Raw genomic sequence first — 19,459 nt, forward strand, 5'->3', positions numbered from 1 at the left:
CACCCAAGTGTGAGCTTCTTCGGTGTTAATTGTAAACAGGAAAGTAACTCCTTGAGATTACAAGCATAATGAGAGAGAGAGAGAGAGAGAGAGAGAGAGAGAGAGAGAGAGAGAGAGAGAGAGAGAGTACACATTTTTTTTCGCACCCAGCTCTGTGATTTTAATCAAAACTACAGACGCTAGGTCTTCCGACCTACCAAAGCGGGCATTGTAAACATCCCGAATGACCTTCTTGGATGTGATTCAAGAAAGAAGAGAAAGTACAGGGCAGAACAATTCTCCTGAGATTTTCAAGAGGCGGACGGGATGGGCGATCTACCCTTTTCAGGAGGCAGGAATGTAAGTAGGGGAGAACAGAGGCACGCAGAGAATTCAGAAAATACATCGACATTTTGAGGCTGGAAAAGATTACGAATTAATGGGGCGGAAAATGACTCAATTGTAGTTATTCCCTGCAAAGTGCGTGAACTTTAAATAAAGAATTATCGTAGCTTGGGTTTGGTGTTTAGGGGGTAGGGGGAAGAGGTGGAGTGTACAATTTGGTGGTGAGTGTCCTAAGGAGGAGAGGCCCAGGCTAGGCAAGGATTCTGTTATAGAAAGGGATAGGCCAAGCTATGAAAGGTATCCTCAATAATTATTAGTGACCTATCCCGCCCACCCCACCCAAAAAATGCGGTCCCTCCGAATGGAGCAACTCAAATTCCTTACAAGTTGCACTGACAGGCCTTCAAGAGCTTGTTTATATAGCAGCCGGTGGAACTTTTACAACAGAATTTCGAACGTGTTCATTCATAGCTATATAGCACGGTTCCAGAAGCATAAACACCCCCTCGTACAGTACTGTCATGCAACTCTCTTCACTTGCTTACTGAGCCTGCATGTGAAGTGCTTATAGCTCTCTCTCTCTCTCTCTCTCTCTCTCTCTCTCTCTCTCACACACACACACAAAATTCAGTATCTTTGTTGACCACAGCAGTAAATTGAAAGATTGGCCATAATGACATTCAATTAAATGAAAAGACCAAACTTAATTATTCACAGCATTCCATGTCTCCATTTCAACCGTGTCACGAACCAGTCTTAAATATACAAAAAGAACAAATTAATTCTCTCTCTCTCTCTCTCTCTCTGTACAGTAAGTCGGAGGGAATTAATCCTCTTGGGATTCAAACCCACCACTTCATTATATAAAAGTGAAATTCTAGTCCATACAAAAGGTGCACCTAATATTAGTCCCATGTACAAAAACACGTTTTTATACGTTACGACAATTAGTCGACCGCTATAAGACGTCAGTACTCCCGTGATAATGAGAAAAAGAATGGGAAAACGTGACTGTGTTACAATACAAATGATCAAGTCTTCATAACATATCCCACAAATTACACAAAACACCACATATGATTAGGCCTAGGTTATCGCCGAGTCGCCAGCATAAGGCAATAACATTCCAAACATTTTTTTAAGCTGACAAATACAAATCAATGTTAAACATTCAAAATAAGTGGTAATTTTTATTAAATTCCACCACACAAATGGAAACAGTGTGGGTTTGGGATTCACGAAACGACGGGAAAAACAAATCTTCATAAACATCCTGTATCGTATCGACAAGAGGAGATGAACACTACAGTGATCACCCGTGGCAACAAGTTTTTGTAAACTCCAGAGTCAATTCTACAGCTTCTGCTGTGCTGTGTACAAGTCGGTCATGCACTTGGGGGGGCAATAATCAGCACACGTTGCAACACTGGTAAAGGTCGACCGAAGGAAACACGAGTTAACTTTGGGAACTTCACGAAGAAAGTTTGGCCACTGAGCTAGACTCACATTCACTCTACTTCCTACTTATCTTTTTAGTTTCCCGTCACAATCGTTATGCAGAGCACATTCACAAACATGGTTCTAACTAGCACATGATCACTTAACACCTAAAATAAATAAGGTCGTGTGTACAGCAGAAATGACATCGTAAAATAACGATAAAAAAAGAAATGGGTCGAGATGTCGTATATGGCTGTACCAGACCTCCCTCAACAGCGCGCAGCCATCCACTACAACGGCCTACCCCGACAACAGACAGACGTAAACTGAACTGAGTCTTCAGTTCAGTTCTTCAGAGAGTCTAGGGGAGTGGGACTTGCCACGTTCCTTACTCACACTGTGACTCCTTAGCTCCCAAAAGACACAGTGTCTTGTGCATGTATGTTCACGGACCGGTGACAACAAACAAAACTTCCACTTTTTTTCTTGTTCCTTCTTTCTTTCTTTCTTCCAGGTTGCCTCACAGCACATTCTTTTTCGGTTCTCGTCTTACTTAGGAACTTGTCGAGGGCCCAAGTAGCCTCAGGTGCACTCTCGCTCTCTTTCTCAAGCGCGCAATCATGACACAACCGGGCTCCACGTTATTGTTCGAAATAAAGGGGCTGAGTTCACTAATATTCGAAATCTTGTATTATAAATCTCGCGCGGTCGGAGTCGAGTTTGCTTACGTACTGTACTTGCATCAAGGTCTTTTGGGGAGGGGGATAGGACTGCATTTGATGCGCTTCATTCACGCCTTCATACTGTCTACTGTTAAACCGAAGTGGCGTTAATGTAGTTACTTCAGTACTGACATTACTGCAAAAGCAGAGCTCATGTACAAGAGGCTAAAACTTCTTTCCATATGAAAGAGAAAGAACTATACAATTATATTCTTATTCTGAACAAGAGACCAAACCATTACCAAGCCTACATGCTCGTCTATCATTAGAAGCAAAGTGAACGCACACACGCACACATGCAGGATAGCGGAGTGCGGGAGAGAGAGAGAGAGGGAGGGAGGCCTTGTGTGATGTTTTGATGTTGACTACGGCCTCTACTTTGTATTCCTGTTAGCGACTATAAAAGCATAATGGCTGGAGACTTCAAACGGATTGGAAGTACAGAACCACCACAATCAAAAGCTGCATTATTTATTGTAGATAAAATTAAAAATATCACGCGTCACTGTCATAACAGATCCGGCAGCCGATCGTGTCTACACAATCGCTTCGTTTACTGGATATGATGTGAATCAACCCAGGCAAGTTTGCAACCGACTACCATTCTAAATAGAATAAATTTCAGCACTCTCTAACACACACACATTACAGGAGTCTTATCACTCACCACGTTCTCTTTCAAACGCCTTCATTTGTTTTCCAAAGCTTATGCCTCATTTATAAAACTGTATGTGCTGAGTGGAACATACAATTGGTGGCGACATATTTTAAGGAAATAATGCTCCAACTTACGGGTGTTTACAAGCCATAACTACAACAGATGGGATAGTTATGCCCACAAACGTTTCTACAATGTTTGTTTGTTTGTTTGTAAGGTATTTTTACGTTGCATGGAACCAGTGATATTCAGCATCGGGTTTCTACAATGTAAGCACAAATATCACTCTCTCTCTCTCTCTCTCTCTCTCTCTCTCTCTCTCTCTCTCTCTCTCTCTCTCTAGTCATAAAATACATTACAGTCTTTAAACCATAGGAAAAAATAATAGAATCAGATGATGAAGCTTCATCATTCATTCAACCATCTTCAATAAAGTTCTGTTCCCGGGCAAATGCTTCCATCTATTCACAAAACCACTATCAAAGCTTCTTTTGCTTCTCATCGCCTATTCCTGAGCCGATGGCTTTGTCTTGAGTATGTAATGCATGGTCCACCCTGCTTTTTCTTTATTCCTTCATCAAGAATAACTGACCCTCTCTCATCTTGTACTATACCCTTTGAATAAATCCAATAAGTCCATTTCAGTTTCTCCCCCATGCACGCTTCTTCAATGCATCTGGCATACAAATGCTCTCTTTATTTCTGAATTACAACTCACACAAGGCTAACATCCTAAAACGAGACATTGATGAGCCTCTTCCTTGTATGCCTTTTGAGATTTCCTCTTACAGTTCATTCTCCAAGTTAGATCCACCTTTCAAACTGTTATTCTTATTGCTCATTATTATATTTATTTACTGATAACACCAATCACCTTAATCCTGCAATCACACACACACTTGTTTCTTAAATACAGAGCTCTTTCTTTCTAATTCCTCTTTCACTCCAAACTCCAACACTATATATCTTCCTCTCCTTCCCTCTATATATATATGAATTATACACTTTCCCCAACCTATCATCACTCAGTCTTTCAACATGACCAAAGAATCTACAAATAAAACTGTTACACTGTTTCACCCATACAACTATATACTATAAGTATAATATACAAATAGAATGCTTGACATAACTCTGCCTTATATCTGACTATATGTTCAAGATCCCATAACGTTATACTGTATTGGAGTTGAAAAATCTCAATTACATAACATGACAGAGCAGAGTTAACTGGACACATTACAACTTAAAATGGGAATAAAGCAATGCTGTGCATAACAATCGGCAACAATAACAAACAGATGTGGCTGGTTTACGTATTCACTGTACTGTCATTTTAATGTGAACTCCTCTTGCTTACAAAATAAAAGCTTACCAGTTCATTCAATACACAGCAACAACACAGTTGCCAATTTTAATTTTCTAAAATATTCGTATTCCTTACGAGCTAACATTTATTGGCAACAGAGTTGAGTTCGCATGAATGTTAAAGATATGATTACATTAATGGCAGAATTTCTCTCTTGAAAATTTAAAAAAAAAATTATGGAAATTTTTTAAAAGATCGTATACAGCAACCGTGAGAAGAATCTCAGTTCCTGGTTCTAAGCTCTCATCTTATGCATTGTGTGCCATAAAGTGCTCAATGCACTGTCCCTTGATAGGTCATTTTTTACCTTGAGAAAAGTGCGCAAGGTCACAGCCATACTAAACAATTCTTATGAAGGAAAGAAAGATGCCAAAAGGCAGAGTAAAGATACTGATTTTTAAATTAAATTTAATGATTATGCAGCTCAAATGGCGTTGTGTCATAACTGCTCACGAGTTACCTATTGTGACCAACATGCAAACAATGAAAAAGTGACTGAGGCTACAAAGTTAACATAAAGGGGAAAGCCATTTTCCCTAGAAGGTAGTACTTAAAATCATTTCTGAAACCTGCAATGTGCAACATTTATGCTGTCATTACCGAGACAAGGACAAATCCTATATCTTCCACATCAGCCCAAGCATATGTCTATACAGTAAACTCTGGATGGACCCTCCCCTTTATCTTGCACTTACGTAGGTACCTGTGTTTCCTGGACGCAAGTCCATTTCACTCAAAAATCCTTTTACTTCATCTACTTACACCTTCCGAAGTTTAACTTTCCTCCTCTTCTCCCAAAACTTTCAAATTACACAGACTTTAAAAACTAATCCCTCTCCTCTTTCAACTGTAAACCCTTCCCACTACCTAGCAATCTTCCTGGCCTCCATCCAATCTCATAACTTACCCTTTTCTTAATCTTTTTTTATTATTATTATTATTTTTTCCTCTTACAAAGAATTTCAAACTCCTTCACAAATTTCAGTGTTTAATCTATGTTATCACCAAACAACACTACCATCAGCAAATATCAGCCCTTTCACACAGTCCATTTATGTCTTGTTACACCATAACCTTGTAACTACATCTGTCCTTTTTCTGTTCTCAGCATTCCATCCACGTATATACTATGTTAAAAAGCACTGGAGACATATGAACTCCCAAGGCCAGCCTTTTCACCATGCTTTGTTTTCATCATAAAAAATGCTAAACATTTAATACAACCTTCAACACAAAATCCTGAAATCTTGCCACATTCTGGTTACTGAAATCTTGCCACATTCTGATTAAAATAAGTCTATCACTACTTCCTAGGTCTGCGTATTTTCCTTTTCATCTTAGTCATCTTGCTAAAGTCTTTATCAGAAGACCCTGTTCTAAATCCCCAACCCTCTTTACCCACCGTCCTCTCGTTGTCATTCTAATGTTCTCAATAAAAATTGACCATACATCCTCAAGGTATATTAAACATTGTATGCTACAATTTTTAAAATCATTTCCATTACTTTATACAAAAGAGCAATCATTATTTAACTCATTCATTGTCAGTCACTGAATATATAATCACCACAATCACTGAATATATAATCACCACAATAACAAACACAGATATAGGCATCGGACACACTGATAAACAGACTGATTGTGGAGGGAAAAACTCCATTGCTCTGAATTTGTTAATACAGGGCTAAAAATTTGTACTGGAGAGCACTCTTAAACAAGGGTTTGTACTGGAGAGCACTCTTAATCAAGGGAATTAAAACCCAACCCCATACAGAAATAATTAAGACAAAGCCCAAAGTTTCAGAATGCTGTTTACATTGGTCACCATCAATCAGCCAAGAAAAAACATACTGATAGAAGTACACAAAGCTAAGGAGGTGACGATATAATTATTAAAAAAGTTAATATATTCATAAGAGACAATTCAATACAGTCATTACATTGTTGAGCAAGGCTCATCACAAACCAAACGCCATATGTAAAATAATAGAAAATACGAGAAGATGAGGGAAGAGAAAAGAAATGAATTAGTAGAACGAAAAAAGTAAAAATACAAATGGTCAATGGAAATGAGACCATTAGAGAAATGAAACCCTTTCTTGATCTTGATAACATCTCTAATATACACACATACACACACCATAACCCTGTTAGGAAGAATCTCACGGTGATATCATGGCACTCCTTAACATTCTCCGTACTGGAATAGTTTTTGGAAGATGTCCCACATTGATTGAGTATATCCCCATGATTCTTTATTCATAATGACCAATATTAGCAGACAGAAATCCACCAATGCAATGAAATTATGTGACCCAATAATGCTCCTGGCATCTAGACTATCTACAAAATACGGTCTTAATCTTGTGTGATTAATGTTAAACAGTGACAAAACTTTATGTTGTCTAGTTGCCTACAATATTATATTTTTCTAAGCACTGCAAGTACAACAAATCAAAGAAAAATATAAAATACCTAATTATCATCAAATACTGTAAAAATAAGCAGTGACAAAGTCATAACAAGACAACATTTGATAAAAGGATATCAGTTTACCTGTACAAATACTATGACAGATTGAGTATTCTTGGCAAAATCAATGCTCCAATTTTCATCCATTTCAGTACACTTGGACATTAAGTGAAATGAAACTGTGTCAAACAGTATCCAAATATCTAAAAACTGACTTTGATATTCAACCTACTGCATAGGCTAATTAATGAATAATGTTCAGCAATGATGAAAAGGATGAGCCATCCCTAATCTCTGGAGCTCACAAATGTAACCAAAATGGAGACTTTAAGAGGCAATGGATGGAATAAAGAAATAATCAGGCACTTTCCCACTGGAAATCAAACTTGGCATTATACTGTACTTGTGTTCAATATTTTGACTGATAACATTACGGAGTAACCTGGACGTTTGTCTTTCAGCAAGAGGTGAAAACTGGAGCATAGTACAGTCAGTTGGAAGAGACGAAATCCTATCAAATTGCGGCTACGAAATTCTAGATTGTCCAAGCCTTGTTGAGGTCAACAGACTAATTTGCTCTTTGTTATAACTATGATAATTATTACATCAATGAATATTTCCTGTTCCTAATAGTACATCATTCAAATTAGCAACAAACAGATGACTGCTGTGTCTCTAATATCATATCCCTTCATCACTTCTAAACATTTCAATCGCCTAAAAACCTCACCATTTTCAACAATTGCAGAATTCTGCCAACATCTCTCCCTTTGACAAAATATCCTTGGCTATTATTACCTAGAACACTTTTGCCCAAAATTCTATTAGTACTACTTTTGGTCATTCTACAAGATACAGTATAAAAATGTATTACTTTAACCAGCAGAAACTGAAAGATTATACGAGCAGATGTAAAAGCATTCTGACTTGGTTATGATAGTGTTAATAACATTGCTACTGCAGAGTCATTGAAACATGTTAATTTTTCACCTCTCTAAAAGAAGCAACACTTGATCAAGCAATCATCTTGTTCTTATCAAATGAAATGTCCCCTAATATAAAATCAAAGCAAAACATATACCCTTGAAATTGTAAAACACAATTAGTACTACTGTTTAGCAATGCACGGAAAAATTTCCTTCAAAATTAACTGAAGCAAAAAAGAAAAAGCACCACTAATTTTTCAATTTATTCAGACCTATCTGTTCTCTTAAGGAAAGTCCTAAATTTTAGATTTCAGTATTTAATACGTGGTACGTATATCATTACTTTACATAAGCCCTAAACTGTAATACAGTTAAGAATTACAGGCACTGGCAAGTTTATATTCCTTGGTTTTCCCTCTGCTGTCCTGCAAATATAAATTAGGTTGTTGGGTTGAAAGGTCAAATGACTACACTCCATACCTGTTCTTATCATCACAAGAGTAACTCTGCTATCTATACAGGAATTAGTAACCTTTGCTCCAACGAGGAATCCTGCAGAGGTGTAAGCCCAAAACTAAACATACGTACGAAAAGCTACCCAACTGATAACTCAATCTAACACCTCAATAAAAACACTGACAACCGGAATTCTTAATGTCTTATATTTCATTAAAGGACAAAAATGAGGTCAAATAAAAATGCAGCACCTGATAAGACAATTTTTTGCTATAAGAAATATTAAGAACTGTCAGGTCCTAGCTGCTAGAATAGTACCGAGACAAAGTTGGCGGCAGATTATGACCCATCTTCCAACACCAAAGCTAAACACTGAAGATTCAGCCCATTAGGTGACTTTACAATTCATGGCACAAAATTTTTCAAATCCAACAACCTAGGAATGTCTCTCAAAACAGTTTTAAACATCTTCCTCGTACCCTAATCCTAAAAGCTTAGTTCAGTTACCTTCCCACCAGGATCCTCTACCTATGCTACACATCAGAGAAAAAGATAATTGGTGTTCAGCATGAGACTGGTCCCATCTTGAGAGAAATAGCGTCATTTAATTTGCAAAATGAAAACTGACTTGTGGCTTGTTAGTTCTGAACTACCAAATCAATCTAACACAAACTGATAAAAAATTACTAATTCTGTCTCAAATGCAAACCGCAGCATTAATGGCTCATCTCAAAACTGCTTTCCTCTTTTCAAACAATCCTCACTCAAACTGTGCCTCCTATATCCAGGAGATATGTACAGTCAAAAGGGTTACCCTGGTTAATAGTTCTAAACATTTAAAAGCAACAAAATCCAGAGAAAATTACCTAAAGACAGTATGAAGTCAAGCAAAGTTTTCCATTAAAATCAAGGAATTCCCTTTGCCTAGTCAAGTCTATTAAGTCATCAATCCAAAACATGCAACCATAAAACAAACCTATGCACATACTAGTACAGTATCCTGGGATGTGCATAACAATATGTAAGATCATAGCAAAAGTACAGAAAAAACCATTCATTCATGGATTACCAAATAAAAAATGAGAATCCCACATTATGGCATGGAAAGTGATTAAATCACAAAACAAAATCAGGGGTTGCAATGTTATGGTGTTGAATACCAAATAGGGAAAAATTAGCTTGGTGAAAAAGTATAATTTCTAAATGGATGTATCACTGCATCTGATAGCAGATGAAAGCTCATGTACAGAAGTGTATGCATTGGCATGTAAACGTATTCTCTTCTTGGTAAATAAGAAACATCAGACTGCAGTACATAAATATAAAAATCTGTCAGATGGCCATGACTGATATCACTGGGCTTATTATCTAGTGCAGCAATTCAAAGAAAAATTAAGACTGTCCCTACATTCAATAGTAATGAGCTGTTGCAGATGACATTGTTTATTGAAAGATATTACAGCAATCTAACTTTTCAACATTTAACAGTATCACTTTATACCTAAAACCACATTAGCAATAATGTTCAGATAATTGAAAAACTGTGCTATTTCAGTTTTCCCCAAAACACAAATACACCTACAGCAGATACAATACATAGGTACCCCAGAATAAAATTATATATGGAAATTTAAATTTCAATCATTTCCAAAGAAGTGCGGTGATTATTTGTATGCCATTCCAACACGCTCAGAATTACTGATTGAACACTTACACATTCTGCTTCAGTCAAACTGCCATTCTTGGAGGAAGTTCCAATACAACTTACACATTATAGTGATAACTATATAAATCAAGCTATCAACTCGTTCCTTCAAGACTTCAAATGAAGTAGGATTAGTTCAGAAGTAATAACTGAGACTGAAATTCCTTACTTAATAGGCCAAACACTATAGGAACTGAAAAAATCTACAAGCAATACCTGAAGTGACCATTCCAACACCAGCAAATGTCAGAATATTACCATATACTATTCTCTTCTGGTTTTACTGAATGTAACAAGCAATTACAACCACAAACAACCAACTAAATGTACCTTATACCTGTATATAGTATGTCATGTTGGGTCATCAAACAAAACATGTCATGTCACACAGTTCATCACAATGAACAGGGCTTCAGTTACCCTAAGGAATCTACAGTTTAAAAACTGTGATTCCAATGTTTAGAAAAATATCAAAACAGCATACAATAATCTGGAAACTAATGATGTACTCACTTCTCGAGCCTGCGTGGGTAGGGTACATTGGGATGGCCACAAGAGGTGACCACATTGCCTAGGGTGGCGGCTCGTCGTTGCATTCTCTCAGTCCACGTGCTCATATCCCGCCTCTACCACCCACAACACCTTGAAAGGGACCCAAATCAAAAGTTTTAATCGTATGTTTATTGATAAAATCAGGATTTTTGACAGTTCACTGAATAAGAACTGTTGAGGAATATTCATTTGAGATGTTAAATAGAACATGAAAATAAAAGCATCAATCATCACAACTTACGGATTAATATTACATATCATAAACCCCTAAGTATCAAATTTTGACAACAGACAACATAAAAAATATCTTAAATTCAGGCACAAAATAACACCATCTATATACATATCCCAATATATTTTTCATTAAAAACAATCAAACAATATGTCAAACGCAAATCTTTTAGTTTATCCAAAAATAATATTTTCCCCTTCTCAAACTAGTCTATTTCCTAGTAATTAGAAACAATCCCAATTTTGAATGGATAAATAAATCACCTACATTGCAAATTCTTATACAGGCAGTCCCTGGTTATCGGCGATCCAGTTTTATGAGCTTGTCTAGCGCCATAAAATCAGCGATTTATGGAGCCATAACAGGTCGAGTTCTGGCTATCGGCGCCATAAGGCTTATGGAGCATTATGGCGCCATAAGGGTGCTTAAGGCGCCGATAACCGGTTATTGGTGCCATAAGCGCCCATAAATTGCCAAGATTCGGTTAATGGCAGTTTTCACTTATCGACGCACCCCTGAGGAACGGAACCCCGCCAATAACTGGGGACTGCCTGTACTGTATCTAAAATGTTACTTAACACTTAGAGTGTGATAACATCCAGTAACTTATATTCTTTGTGACTTTTCAGTGTTCTCTATTTTTTTTTTGCATAATACAACTAGTGCATAAATTAAAGGTGTTCATCTTCAAAATGACACCACAACCAGCTTTATACCATGAAAAATAAATTTACAGCGAACACAAAACACACTACTGTACCCAAAAGCAGTCAGTGTATGAGCTGCTGTATGACAAATTTAGGTACACACCAAAGGGACAATAATCCTTACGGATGTAATTAATTACCAATTGTAAAGCCATAACCACGATTAAGAAACATACTCATTTCAGAGAAAATTTACACTAAAGAGAGTAGATAGTAACTTACAAAACTCCCGAGGCTGGGCCCTCCTCACGCTCTCAGTCTGGTGGCTTCTTCATGAATGTCTTACGTCATACTGGCTCCCCCTTCACGGATTTGTTCACGCCAAAGCATCTGAAAAGCAATATATTTAAATGATATAGCTATTCTCACTTCTGCAAAGCTGTTACCTACACAGTCAAAAACTACACCAATTTTGTACTTTATTCTTGTAATATAGTGGTGATATTCTAAAATTGTAAGGGAAACAGAATAGTGCCTTTTTCAAATACAGCGGTGTCAATAACCGAGATGTTAGACACCAGTTTTGAACAGACATAATCTCAAATACAGTATTATAATGAACAATCCTCTGTCCTTTCAGAGCCCAAAACTTCATACTTCTGATATGGTCTCAATTACCATACCTGATATCTCTAACTCCACAAGCATTCCTATTGATAACAGGAAAAAATAAAATAAAAACTATTTGTGACATCTACAAGAAATGTTCTGATAAGTCACAACAGCAACATAAGAAATACTGTAGCAAAACCAAAGACATTCTTTTGCAACTAAATCTTTTCAGCCGAAACTCCACAGGCACAATACAGACAAACATTTTTATCTTAGTTTACTAAGGATGTGGCTGCAAAATAGTCAACTCTAATAATGACTCCTTATTTCCAGATTTTTTCTAAATAGGTATGAAAAATATAGATATTTTGGTATGGTTCACATACATAAACAGATCAGGATGATATCACCACCAAATAAACATTATATGACAGTGCATGACTGAGACAAGCCATCAGGGGATGTTCTTTAGCAATGTGTCTCAGGGTGATACAAGTGTCTCAGTGTCGTTGTATACACCACTGTCTACTTTGTAAGTTCTTATTTCCTGCATGAATTGAGATTTCCACATAATTCGGACATCTATCCCATATAATAAATTGTAGTATGTTCATATACATATATTTTTACAATAAATCACAATTTCAAGGCATCAACTGATTAAAAACAAAGTGAATCAGAATGTGAAAAGACCAAATAATGTTTGAAACAAATCTGAAGGTATAAAAAGAGTAAGACAAAAGAACACCTATCTATATTTACACTCCAAATCACCCTTAATTTAATCCAAAACTGCAGGATATAAAAAAAAGTACCACAGTGATTGAAACTAACCATAAGATACTTCTTTATTTGAAGGGAGGACCTGCATCTAAAATAAATGTAAAATTGTTCACATACACCAGATCATTAAATAAAATTACTTTTAAATTTGATGTGTAAAAAATAACTGTACCCACAATTATTACTGGTGCAGTGATAAAAATGGAACGGTATAGGTATCTGACTGGGTGCGCTTTTAGGCGTTTTATACTTTAAGAGCACTTTCTAAAAGCAAAAATAAATTAATTTAGAATGGAATGTCTATGATTTACCTAATCTGTCTCTACATATGAAATATTCAGACCTGTTTAAATGTGAATGAATATACTGGAGCCAAATTCCTTAAAGCAGTCTAAATACTGATGTTCATGTGCCCTCACCAACACTAATCAATAACAAGGATATGATGATGAATTATTTACAAAGAGAAGTTAATGGTGCAAACTGTCAGATGATAATTTTCACTCAAATGACCAACCAAATCTCATAACAACCTATAATGGTATACAAAGATAATACTAACTTCTTTAAACCGTCAATTTTTGTCTAATCACTTAAACAAGATTATCACAAAAATTTTAACTATTTGACAAATATATAACCACAGTAAAAAAAACTAACTCCCACCATCAATGAAATAAATTTAGCAAAAATTGAAACAATATTGAAATAAAAATCATCTAACAAAACTACTATATACGAACATAGCATACACAGACGTAATGTCAGATTTGACATTAGGTACATTTTCATGTGTGACATTCTAAATGCTATACATTACATATGTAAAACATCTGGATGCTATTCATGGTTTTAAAGATTTAGAATATACAATATACCAACAGTGGTAACTAAACCTTACCAGCTACTAAGCCTTAACAATAACACATTTGATACTGTAACATATATATAATAAAACATATTCTACCATAATAAAAGCTTTATGTAATGGACTTCTTAGCCTTCTGACTTGAAACAAATTTAAGCCTCCCCAAATCACTACACTGCTCATCTGAGACAAAAACAACACATGGACAAGATAGCTATGTCATGGTATTTCTACATGTCATATCAAAATTATCTTTGTTAGAAATTTAGTTTATAAATCTTGACACATTTTTAAATTGCTAGCACTGTAATCTCTGGACTAAAAATATTAATCTCGAAACTACTTAAAGTAGTCAGACCTGAATCAGTAATGGCTTCCATAAATGCAACATGACACCAACACACAATACCCTAACCTGTCTAAGGATTCCGTGACCTGAACGATGGGGATATCTACTAAATCCCAAAACCAATCATCTACACCAATTCCAAAACTGAATACTGGAACAAATTCTTTGCCAATACAAACATCAAATTGCCTTTCCTTGTGTATTCAATCAATATTGATAACAAATATGCTAGACTAAATTACCGCATTCCAACTTAATCTAGGGCGCCCTGCCCTGACAGTACCCAATTCCACCCTATGGAGGCTAAACATCAGTGCCCGCTGTACCACAATCCATAATTTGTTGCAGGTATCAAAAGACATTCCTGAATTACAACTAGTCTTTAATAATTCCCAAAAGAGCCTGCATTGGGCTACATAGGCCTACACTAGTTTTTTCATATTGGCAAAATCTTTGGAAAATTAGTAGTAGGTAGTATAAAAAAAAAAAAAACTAGAGTTCATCTTGTACCTATGAAATAAAAGGGAGCTGACAGGAAAATTATAGGCCTATGGTATTTATAACAATCAAAATAACAGACTATGACCGAGCTAGATTCTAGCTTATGATGAACAAATAGGCCTACGAGCACCTGAACAACCAATGGGTAGGTCATTTCAAGCCAGGTCACATAGGACTAGAAACACACCCAACGCATAAAAAGTACCGAAATTAACTATATAAGTATTTAAGGCCTATATTATCAAACAGGTTGAGCTTACGGGCTTTAGTGTACAGCATACGTAGCTGGGTATATACTAACTTAGGCCTACTGCAATATCAAAACTCCCTACTAGTCCTAGGTACCTAGTACCCACCGGGACCAAGTAGGCCTACCCAACTCCGAGTTCCCCACCACAATAAAAACCAACACACTTCCGCTTGGGTCAACTTCAACTAAGGCCACATTAAAAAAAATAACTGGGAGACTTTCAATTCATAAACAGCTCGGCTTTGCTAAGGTCATAGGTTAACCACTCCACCCAAACCCAAGGGGTTCGAGCCTGCGGGCGTAGGCCTATAGGACGAAGGCGTACCGCAGCTTCCACTTCGCACGTCACGGTTTTCGAAGTCGTCCGAGATCACAAAACATAACCAGAGGCTTCCCCTCTTTCTCTCTCTCTCGCTCCCCTGCGAGGGGAGGAGAGACAAAATATACCTGCAAGATGGTCAATTAAACCTTATTTGAGGCGGAAGGAGGCGCTCTCCGCCCTCGGGAAGGTCCTCCGGGGCCTTTCCCGACACTCCTCGACGCTCCACTCACCATACAGAAGGGGTGGATAGGACGTTTTGACTTTAATTGTCATTCCATTTTCTCAACTTCCTCTCGACAAGCTCCATTCCCAACCACACCTATCCAAACATTATAATAAAAATCAATATGGCGCCTGTAAATATCCTCCTGGTGGCGGAGGGGAGAACTGCGCCCGTCGCCGATACCCGCCGTTTTTGAACGGAAATTCTGGCCGCCACCCTTCGGCTAATGCCAGGGGGTTCTCGGGCCAAGTTTTCGGAGAATTCCAATTTCTTTTTATCGAAGAAAATTGGCAAATGGATTCTGTGGAAACGCCTAAGAGTTGTATTTATGGCTCCAATTTTTCACACGGGAAATCGGACGCACCACTGAGAGAATTTGCCTGCCATTTTGGAAGTTATTAACACTGCATTTTGTTACTACTAGTTAGCAAGTTTCTTCACATATTAATATTCTCTCTCTCTCTCTCTCTCTCTCTCTCTCTCTCTCTCTCTCGTGTACACACACACGCACGCACACACACACACACACACACACACACACACACACACACACATATATATATTATCTATATATATATATATATATATATATATATATATATATATCTATATATAGATATATAATATATATATATATGTGTGTGTGTGTGTGTGTGTGTGTGTGTGTGTCTGTCTGTGTCTGTGTGAGTGTTCACTAGAGAGAGAGAGAGAGAATATTACTATGAAGAAACTTGCTAACTAGTAGTAACAAAATGCTTTCCCGTGTAAAAATTGAAGCCATAAATACAACTCTTAGGCGTTTCCACAGAATCCACACACACACACACACACACACACACACACACATATATATATATATATATATATATATATATATATATATATATATATATATATACATATGTGTGTGTGTGGGAGTGCAACAATTTAAGGACATGAAAATATTACTCGATTGAAGTTTTTTAGTGAAAGCACCAAAATAATAAAAAAATAAATGAGTAAAACATAAACTGCATATTGTGATTTACTGAAATTAAATATAAGCAGCTTGGAGTTTCTTGTCAATTTGATCACTTTCACTGTCGTCCTTGTAAGTTGCTTCAACACATATACTATGTAGCCAAGTATGTTGTTATAAATATCACTCGAACTAGTACTAACAACGGGAGGACGTCATAAAAAAACAATGATGATGTCATTTAAAGTATTCATTCCATAATAACAAGTATGAAATTAGAAATACTCGATGTTTTATCAAATTACATAAATTAACATAACTTTATTCAGAAGTTATTACGACTATAACTGACCGAAATTGCGTTTTCTTGATTTCTTTTACGGCAGTGTGAACGAAATTTTCCACTATGTGCGCAATGAGTGTTTTGTTTTCCTCGGGTCAATGTAGACCTCCAGTAATTCTTCACCATTTAAAAACTGAACCGGTTATTCGTCTTACAATCAGTGCTGGAAAATGAAAACTTTCGAAACGAGCGTCAATGGAATTTTCAAGTGAGTCTACAAAATAGAGCAAATCACTAAACTCTTTCTTAGCTTTGTATCGATAATCTCAAAATAAATTACGATCTTCCTCTCATTCAAATATTCCAGTTAATGCATTAGACTTGGTTTAAGATAATTGAAAATAATCGGAAAATTACACGGAATGTCATGCCAATGTGTTTACAAGACAGATCCCATGTTTATCTAGATTCTAGAATATAGGTCTAGGAGTTATACGGAACAAGGCTGAAGATATTCCATTTCATTCAGTGTCTGAAAAACCCTGCTGGCTAGTGCCACAAATGTAGATTGGTCCTATTAATTTGCATGCGATGATTTTGCCAGAATGACTGTAACAAAACCTACCATTTGTAGTTTTTATTTGCGATGGGAATAATAATTCCTCCGAAACAGTAGCCACCCAGTTTAAGTTTTCAAACCATTAATTGTAAAAAGTGTTCCCGTCATATACGCCAACTTAGGAGGTATTATGAGAAGTGGTATCATTATGTTGTTGGTAATCTGGTGAAAAAGGAATCCATGAAAAAATTACTCTACAGAGTCTATTACTAATGACAGTTAAAAGATATTTAAGACAATAGAAGACAGAGAAAGAGATTGTATAATACTAATTCAAGAGAAAGTCTAAAAACTAAAATCGCAATATCTAACAACCAAACGGACCCTGTCGGGAAGAGAGAGAGAGAGAGAGAGAGAGAGAGAGAGAGAGAGAGAGAGAGATTATTGAGCGTAATACTCTGCTGTGCAACAACATACTCACAAGGGGAAGAAAAACATACCTGTCAGCATTAAAGCAGAGGCAACATAACACAACGCAGATAAAAGAACAATACGCAGTTACGAGAAATCAATACCTCATCATCAAAAATACCAAGAAACGGTAGTGTTCCGAAAAAGGCTATCAAAAGAATCGACAAAAGGAAAATAGAAACGGTAATTATCTGAAATGAGACAGATTAAAAGCCTCGTTGACAATATAGTTTATTTTTCTCTTTTTTACGGAAAAAATGGCAACCAGAGTTGTTTATGAGTCGGGAAACTGGAAAAATTCAAGTTAACAATATTGACCGACTCTCCTGATTTGGATCAGCAGTATGCAATAGACTTATTATTTTGATACTAATTAATCCATTCACGACATCGGAAGATAAAAGACTTAATCCAGTTCACGAATGTCATCAAATACTGAAACTAAGTCTGACAAAAAGAGAGTTCCCGGAACTGAAAAATCACTTTCAGTTCGACTTGTTTCGGGGAACGAAGCCGGGAACGAATAATAAATTAAGGTATCTTCAGCAATGTCACCTTAAATGCTTACATTTGAAAACAAAAACAAGCTGCCAACTAAAATTCCTCGTTATCGCACAGCGCATTTGACGACGAAAGCAAGTAAAGTTGAACGAATAAACTGAGGCATCTTCTCATCTGACACTGGTGCTGTTCGCCCACAAAACACCACTTAATCTCACACCCCATTAGGGAATAGTGCCGTCAGTGTACCTCACGCGGTGCGTTGTAGGCATTATTCTTTGCAGCGTCCCTTCGACCTCTATAGCTGTAACACCTTTCATTCATATTACTCTACCTCCGTCCATGTTCTCTTTCTTCCATCTTACTTTTCACCCTCTCCTATCAATTGTTTCCACGTTATTTTCAGCGATGAACGACCTCATAAGTCCCAGCGCTTGGTCTTTGGCTTAGATTTTGTATTCCAGTTCCAACTTAACCTCATAGCAATACTATATCTATAACCGCAAAAGATACGAATCAAAGTAGGAATTGTATCAAATGTATCCTACTTCAATTATTAATTTTCTTACGAGAACAGAGAAGGAAGTTTCGTCAATCTCTGTCGTCACTTAATGGAAAAGAGATACAGGACTTGAAGAAGGGACAAGGAGAAGAAGATGAATGATGTGCATAAATTGCCTATGTATGTACTATCGAGAAGGGACACCAACGAAGACATTTCAACATGAGGAATATATTTACAAAATGGAGAGCTGCAGCCAAATACAGAATTTAAAACCTGTCTCACTTCACTATTCAAACCTGACGAGTTTCCTTTGATTTTCACAATAATTGAACACTGATCACTCTATTGGTATGCACTGAACTAAATCTGAAGAAACGGCCTAGCTATTCTATTATATTTCTGCTGTTTCGAACAATATAGAAATCACTCTATACACTTCTACTTTTAGGTAAACGGTGACCTGAATCTGAAGATTCAGTTTGGCTATTCTATCATAGTATTTTCACCGGCTCGAATACTTTATGGAAATAATCTTATACATTTCTTTATAAATTTAAATGGTTATAATGATCTTATTTTTGAGAGATAGCTTTACTCAACGTACACTTTCATGTTGTCAATATTCATTTCAGAATGAAATAGTTTATGTTGATAACATGACAAGTCACAATCACTACAGTCTATGCTTATCTAAGATTCTTAGAATGTACCTTAGACTCTCGTTTTCTCTCATCGGTCATAAATCAAAGTCTTTACATTAAAGCGCCA

The 19,459-nt window shown here is 36.6% G+C and overlaps 1 protein-coding gene across 10 annotated transcripts in view; it reads right to left on the minus strand.

Annotated features, from left to right (window-relative positions):
- Positions 1–15,579, minus strand: part of LOC135200021 (unconventional myosin-IXa-like) — a 137,221-nt gene extending 121,642 nt beyond the window's left edge. For 6 of the 10 annotated variants that reach the window (XM_064228247.1, XM_064228244.1, XM_064228246.1 and 3 more), the window contains exons 1-3: positions 15,422–15,579; positions 11,789–11,896; positions 10,589–10,717 (exon numbers count right to left, since the gene is read on the minus strand). In XM_064228247.1, the coding sequence (XP_064084317.1) occupies positions 10,589–10,692 (104 nt within the window). In that variant the 5' untranslated portion in view covers positions 10,693–10,717; positions 11,789–11,896; positions 15,422–15,579. Of the gene's footprint in view, positions 1–2,023; positions 2,180–10,588; positions 10,718–11,788; positions 11,897–15,421 lie in introns of those variants that run through there. The other 4 variants (XM_064228243.1, XM_064228241.1, XM_064228238.1 and 1 more) reach the window with 4 other exon arrangements.
- Positions 15,580–19,459: the final 3,880 nt, after the last annotated feature.

This window comes from Macrobrachium nipponense, chromosome 26 (assembly GCF_015104395.2).
Source record: "Macrobrachium nipponense isolate FS-2020 chromosome 26, ASM1510439v2, whole genome shotgun sequence".
Taxonomy (NCBI): domain Eukaryota; kingdom Metazoa; phylum Arthropoda; class Malacostraca; order Decapoda; family Palaemonidae; genus Macrobrachium; species Macrobrachium nipponense.